Source organism: Gopherus evgoodei, chromosome 8, assembly GCF_007399415.2.
Source record: "Gopherus evgoodei ecotype Sinaloan lineage chromosome 8, rGopEvg1_v1.p, whole genome shotgun sequence".
Classification (NCBI taxonomy): Eukaryota; Metazoa; Chordata; order Testudines; family Testudinidae; genus Gopherus; species Gopherus evgoodei.
In genome coordinates, this window is record NC_044329.1 from 103,763,740 (window position 1) to 103,771,437 (window position 7,698).

General features: G+C 50.5%; 1 protein-coding gene across 1 annotated transcript; it reads left to right on the forward strand.

Moving 5' to 3' along the window:
* The first annotated feature begins 2,681 nt into the window (after positions 1-2,681).
* On the forward strand, positions 2,682-7,113 carry DMRTA2 (DMRT like family A2). Its single transcript, XM_030573943.1, has 2 exons — positions 2,682-3,156; positions 4,348-7,113. The coding sequence occupies exons 1-2, from the start codon at positions 2,682-2,684 to the stop codon at positions 5,214-5,216; spliced, it is 1,344 nt and encodes a 447-aa protein (XP_030429803.1). The 3' UTR covers positions 5,217-7,113.
* The last annotated feature ends 585 nt before the right edge of the window (positions 7,114-7,698 follow it).

Sequence of the window (7,698 nt, forward strand, 5' to 3'; positions counted from 1 at the left end):
GGAAAGATTCTACTTTATTTTTAAAGTAAGAAGAATGATGCAAGCATCAGACAAATATCAACGTGTCTGCGGGATGCGATGCCTTGCAATTGGTATTTTTCAGCAAAGAGCTGCTTCCCATAGAAGAACGATTACAAAGAAAGCAAAAAGCAAGGGCATTATTCGCTGCTATTCTGCAGTTAAGCGCTCGCAAGAGGCTCACCATCCATATCCCCTTATATTGTCAGGTTTGGATTTTAATACTCTACAAGGAAGGTGGGGGAGGTTAACAAAATGAAAGAGAACGAAATTATTTTAGTTCTTCACATACTCCGCTGGGAACCCCAAAGGGTTTCAACCAATCTATTCAGAGCGCTCGCACCTCAGTGCTACAACTTGCTTCTCTAGCATAGAAAATGCTAACTCCATACGGAGGGACCCTGTCATTGCAATCGCTTAACTTAGCCCCCAGAGCACTGCCCACCCTTTTCTTTAGCTGAGCGGTCTAAGCAAGGCTGTGAGAGGCGAAATATTTCGTTCTAACAAAGTGCAATAGCTCTTTATTGAGTCTCTGTAAACCACTGCTCGTATTTTAATTCGTTATCGTTATCAAGGGGCAACAAAAAGGCACAAGAAATTAACAAAATAATCATAATTATTCGTCATCGAAGAGCCTTCGTGTAGAACACAGCGATGGGAGCTTTCGCCCAAATATTCCTTCCGGAAAAGGAGAGGTGCGTTCACTTCACAAGGTCCAAAATCCCAAACCTGCTACTTCCTCTCCGCGCAAACTGATTACCAAGGAGGAGGACGTCAAGCCAGGGTGGTTAACGCTAAAACAAAAACTGGACACAATTACCAGCACGAAAGCCCAGTTGCTCAAGGAGGTATAAACCCTGTTTGAACCGTCCCGTGGAAACTCAAAACAGGTGCCTGTTGAACTAGTTATTAAACAAATAGCTAGTCATTAAAACCAGGAGAGACACAACGAACTTTTGGGGGAACCTGATTCATTTCTCCATATATTTTTAAATTAAATAAAAATCGAAAATCATACTCACCTCTCAAATACCACCTATTTCAGCTGTACTGGTAAAATGCACCTGCAATTGCAAAATGAGTAAAAAAAAAGTTAGGTTCTACTATACAACAAAATTGCCGGGGGGAGAGAGGGCACTTTAAATTGAATTGTCACTTTGCATGATATATCCCCCCCGCCCCCTTGACAAGTGACACAGTGGAAAATCTGAAGTGCAAACCACACAATTGGCCAGGCAACTACTGTTTTAAGTGGATTTAAAAACTACTAGGCAGTGAGAAATCAGACAAATTTCACAAACAAACACACACGCTTAAATGGAAACTATTTGTCATGATTTTTCAAACGCAACTCCCTTAGCAGGACCCTCCTAGTTTCCTTAAAGCCTAGTTTATTTGAGAGCAGCTTCGGGCGGACACTGTGACAAGCCAGTGGCCAATCAAAAGGGCTCGTTCCTCCCCTGGCCAATAGCAGGCGCCACATTGTTGTCCAATGTTGTCTAATGGAAACGTAAGGCGCAACAATAGAGCAAGTGATCGCGGGCGCCTGGGCGAAGATCCTTATCTCCTGGCAACTCTCGCCCTGCAAGTGTCACACATGCGAACTTGAGCTGAGTGCGGGGGGACCGGACTGGGGCTTGGCGCTGGAGGTCTGCGCGCCTGGGGGCCGCAGGGCAGATGAGTAGAGAGGGAGGGCGAGGCTCTTTCGCTGCGGGCCTGGGGAAGTTTGAAGTTGCAGCTGCCTGAGTCTTGGGAGCGCCAGGGAGCGGGGCTTAGCGGGTTGTGTTTTCTGCTGTGTATTTGGTTTAGGCGGCTCTGCTGGGTGAGTTGTGCCGTTGTCCTGCGCGGTCGCGGGGGGAGGATCATGTTCGAGGGGCAGAGCTAACTTGGGGGGTGGTTGTTGTTGCGGTTTTTGTTTGGTTTTGCAGAGGACTCAGTTCGTTGCAGGGCTTGTTTCTCTTGGATCCCGACCCCGTGGCGTTGTTGGCAGGGGGGCAGGAGGCATAGCTCTGCCTGACTCGGGTCAGGCTGGTAATGGTGGGTGCTGTTTGTAAAGGTGTCAGTGGATCACCGCAGGGGAAACCGGTGATTGGTGACACATTAAAAAAATAAACGAAATAAACTAAATTAAAGGGACTCGGGTTTGATCTGGCGGCAGGAAAGCGGACAGGTGTGAGCAAGGGAACTCTCTCTAGCCCCAGGTCTTGCGCGCTCTGACATGGGCTTGGCAGCGCCCTGCCAGAGGTGCCTGGACAATAACGGAGCCAAGGGGTTTTAACTCCCTCTCCACAGCGAGAAGCCGGTTTCTCCAAGGACTGCAGTTTGCTCTCGAGGGACTGGATAGGAGACAGAGGGTGGGGGTTGTTTGAAGGGCATTTCACTCCCTGACAGGGCTGGGGCGTGCGGGGGACTTAGATACCCCCTTTTACTAGTCTGGGTGTTCATCGTGCCGGCGTCTAGGCGGGTATTGCAAGGATCCAGGTTTTTATAGTGCCCGGGGGTTTAGTGGAGAGATCGGGGGGGGGGTTATAGCGCCCAGGTCTCGGTGGGTGCTGAGGGGATTCCCTCTGAGGGGCCACTGCTTTGGAGCAGCTTTGCTTGTTTCTGGGTTCTTCCCCTGCAGTCTGGGGAAGCCCGTGGCCAGGATGGAGCTGAGATCCGAAATGCCCAGCGTCCCCTCGGCGCCCCCTCCGGTGCCCCCCAGCTCGGTGGCGGCCGCCGCGGCAGCAGCGGCCGCAAGCTTGCCGGTGAGCGTGGCCGGCAGCCTCCTTCGGGGCCCGCCGCTGCTGCTGCGGGCTGCCGAGAAGTACCCGCGCACGCCCAAGTGCGCCCGGTGCCGGAACCACGGGGTGGTGTCGGCGCTGAAGGGCCACAAGCGCTACTGCCGCTGGAAGGACTGCATGTGCGCCAAGTGCACCCTGATCGCCGAGCGCCAGCGCGTCATGGCCGCGCAGGTGGCGCTGCGCCGCCAGCAGGCGCAGGAGGAGAACGAGGCCCGCGAGCTCCAGCTGCTCTACGGCACCGCGGAGGGGCTGGCCCTGGCTGCGGCCAACGGCATCATCCCGCCCCGGCCGGCCTACGAGGTCTTCGGCTCCGTCTGCAGCGGGGCCAGCGGCGAGGGAGGCCCTGGGGGCTCGGGTAAGGTAGCGACCCCCCTCCGGGACAGCTAAGCGGGGGGGGGTCTATCTACCTACCTACTATCTACCTACCTCCCTACACCCCATCTATCTATCCCCCTACACTCCATCTATCTGCCTATTCCCATATACCCTGTCATCCACCCATTTATCCCTCCCCATACATCCCCTCCATCCTCGTACACTCCATCTTTCTGCTTATTCCCATATACCCTGTCATCCACCCATTTATCCCTCCCCATACTCCCCCTCTATGTATCCCCATACATCCCCTCCATGCTCCTACACCCCAGCTATCTGCCTATTCCCATACACCCATTTATCCCTCCCCATACACCCCCTCTATGTATCCCCATACATCCCCATAAACATCATATAATCTTCATACACCCCATCCCTATATACCCCACCTGTCTATCCATCTACATACATTCCATCTGCCTGTTCCTATACTGTACTATCTGTCTCTCCCTATCTCTCCATACACCCCAACTATCCATCCCCAGCCACCCCATCTGTCTATCCCCATACACCCCCTCAATCCATCTTCCCTTCCTCCCCATACACATCTATCCATCCAACCATCCCTATATCAATCTATCCCTCCCCATAAGCCTCCTCTATCTCCATACACCCCCTCTATCCATCCATCCCAATACACATCTATTTATCCATCCATCCTTCCTGGCCTAATCATGTCACCCTCTCTGGTTTATAGGGATGGGGAGGGGGGGCAGCTGATGGAAAACCTACTCTAGGGGATTGAGTGACTGATTTCAATCTTGGGTCCACAGCCAGAGAGGGGACCTCCTTGCTTCAGGCTGGAAAGTTGCCTTCTGGGGAGGGACTGAATCCAAGTCAGAGTCCAAGCCTGCAGCCCTGCAGGGCAGGGACTGGTCCCCACTCTCTGTGTCCTGAGACACAAAACGGTGTCAACAAATGACTAAATACTAAGTGCCTCCAAGTATCTCCAGTAGCAGAAATCCAAGCGGCTGAGGGTGGATGGGAAGGGGCCTGTGGCCCCAACCTCGAGCTGCTGGGATCCTCTGGTCTCTATGGCCAGAGCTGTATCTGCCTTTGTTACAGCCCTTTTCTCCCTAGGCCCATGCGGCTCCCCGCGGGCCGCTGCTCCGTGGGGCTGCGGGCTGGGCTCCGGCCCTGCACTCACTGGGCTCCTTGCTTTTCCTTGCAGACTCCAAGCTGCAGAAGTTCGACCTGTTCCCCAAGACGCTGCTGCCCAGCCGGGCTGTGACCCCGCAGCAGGCGGGCGGGAAGCCCCTGTCTCCGGACAGGGAGTCGGTGCCGGGCACCTCCTCCCCCGAAGCTCGCCAAGGCTCGGGCTCGGAGAACGGGGACGGCGAGTCTTTCCTGAGCTCGCCCGTCTCCAAGGGGCCGAAGGAGGGGGAGGAGAGCCCGGGCTCCATCAGCCCGCTGGGCTCGGACTCGGGCTCGGAGGCAGAGAAGGACGAGCAGGACCCGTCGCCCTCGGCCGGCGGCCGCCAGCGGACTCCCATCGACATCCTGACGCGGGTCTTCCCGGCGCACCGGCGCAGCGTGCTGGAGCTGGTGCTGCAGGGCTGCGGCGGGGACGTGGTGCAGGCCATCGAGCAGATCCTCAACAACCGCGGCCCGGACAAGGGGCCCGAGGAGAGCTGGGCCCGGGACGGCGCCCTGCAGCCCAGCCCGGCCGCCGCCGCCGCCCACCACCGGCCCCTGATGGCCGGCCCCATGAGCCCGGCCATCGGCACGCTGGGCAGCCGCTCCGCCTTCTCGCCGCTGCAGCCCAACGCCGGCCACTTCGGCGCCGAGGCCGGGGCCTACCCGCTGGGCACCCACCTGGGCCTCAACCCGCTGCGCCTGGCCTACTCGGCGCACAGCCGGGGACTGGCCTTCATGGCCCCCTACTCCACCGCCGGCCTCATGCCCACGCTGGGCTTCCGGCCGCCCATGGACTACGCCTTCAGCGACCTCATGCGGGACCGCTCCGCCGTGCACAAGGAGCAGGTCTACTCCAGCGGCCTCTACGGGCCCATGGTCAATAACACCCCCGAGAAGCAATAGACGGAGCCCCCTGCTAGGGAGCAGCGCCCGGCCGGCGGCGGGCACCGCGCTGCAGCCAAGGCCACGCTCCCTCCTCGCGGCTCTTGACAGCTGCCAAAGCACCGCTCACGCCTTGCAGCCAAGGGCAGGGCTGCACCCCAAGGCACTCCCTGAAGATATAAATATAGAGCGAGAGAAAGAGGGGGGACTATATGGACACCGATTGATTCGCTCCCCTTCCGGCTCACTCCATTGTCGGGCACCGAACAGGGTGTCGGGCAAAGCTGACAAATAATAGGTGTAGTGAAAAAAAAGGTTATAAAGGTGCACTTTCATTGTTGAGATGTTTGTCACTCTCTTTGTTGCTTATGGCCATAAGCATGGATATCCTTGGTGAATTGTGAGGTGTGTATATATATATACACACACACACACATACATATATATATATATATGTATACTAGCAAGTGTATAATGTTATAAAATGGAAATCTAAGTTATTAATGTAACTTGTAGGTGAACTTGGTATTAAAGCTAAAGGTTAGACAGCTCTCATTGTAATACTTACCAGGTATATAGATTAAATATATTGTAAAATTGAAAAGCCTTCCCGCCCACCCCTTCCAAGAAATGTTATAACCTGTATATAACATTGGAAAGTAGATATATTTGTAACTGTCCGTAGGACCCAGCCGCCAATGCTGTATAACGGTTTAATGAGCCTCTTCATTTGTGATCTGCAAGAAAATTGCTTTCTGGTTCCAATGTAGCAAACTTCTTGCCGTTTCTAACAATTACTTTCTGTGTTTCCATTTCATAGAAATACTAGAAATAAATGTTATTTTCTATTAAAAGTCAGTCTTACAAATGGCAAATGATATTTTATGGAACAATGTTTTGGCAAACCCAGTTAACACATAAAGTCAATATTCAAGGCAGATTAATGCAAATAATTTAGGAACTTTCTGAACATGTTTATTAAATTTTATGAGATGGTTGAAGCAGACAATCTGAAGCAGACATTTAAAACACACACACACACAGAGAAATGCAGCATACAGAAATTTACTTTTCCATCAAAATGTCAAATAATTTAATTTCTAATTCCTCATATTTTATTTGTTTAGAAAAAAATATCTCCAGTGCATTTTGTAGGGGATTTTCTAGTTTGGGGCTTGCTGATTTCTTTCCTGTATTTAGACAATCTGACATTATCCCAGGGAAAGGCAAAGTGTATTGTTAAAATAATTGTGTTCGTTGTTGCATATAGATGCTGGATCATCCTGCGACTGCAGCGACGAAAGAGGAACCATTTCTTTTCATTTGATGATTCAAGATTTTAATTGCTTCTATATGATTAAGATAAGAAACGGACAAATAATAAATAATATTAAAGACAGGTTGTTTAAATAGAAAAATTCTGTTAACGGAATCAAATCGGGCAAAACAAAATCAGCTTGTGTGTTTTTTTTTTAAACTCTAATTAATTTTATATTGGGACCGATCCTGATGTCTTAAATCGCCCATTAATTTCAGGAGGAAGGGTACACGAACGGCACTATCATCAATCGCATTGATTATTCTTCAAGGCAAATAGAAGAAATATGCTATTTTTCTTCTTTCACTGAATATAAGAAAGAGCGTCAGCAATAGCTTCGTACAATGCCCCGATCCTCCAAAAAAAAAAAAAAAAGTGATTGTGGAGGGCAGAGGGACTTTTCTTATCTGTCCTGGGAGCGTTTGGCCCAGGAAAACTATTACTCACAAAGAATAAGTTCAGTGCATGGTTGAATTAAGACTGTAAAAGCTCCTAAAGTTGGTTGGTATGGAAACCTAATCCCACCAAACTGTTCTGTGGCACAGCTGGACTGTTTACTTTCTCACTTCAAATATAACTGTGTAAACATTGGCTTGAAACTGACAGTGCTGTTCCTATAAACCAGTTAATATATTGGTGTGTATGAGACGAACTGTGTGTCTTCATGGTTATTGGAAGAAGCCCAGGGGTAAAATCAAAGAACCAGAGCGAGTACCGTGCGATTCTTCATTGGCTTTCGCAATTGATCAGGTTGGCAACAATTTTAAGATTGTTCTTTTGGGGAGTAAATATTACAGATTACACTTAGGTAAATACTTCTGACCCCGCTCCAACCGGAGAGCAGCCAAATCAATATCACAAGGGAAACTTTTTAAAGTCTCGTGTTCCAAGAGTGAGTGAAACTTAATATTACTACAATAAAACGGTTTAATAAAGAAGGGCTTTAATAGTGAGCTAATTTGATTGAGTTTCCTAATTCCACTTTAATTGGAAAAGGAGTTGTCTGTTTGGTTATAAAGTGCCAGGGTTATTGAAGACTGGAAAAAAAAGATGGACTTTGAGCATCTGAATACGCTTTTTTTTTTTTGGCAGCTGACTGTCCCCAGGATGAGTTTCCATATCTGGGATTATGAATGGGCTACAAAGAGCTGCTATTTAAAGCAACCAGGTTGCCACATTTCTCCC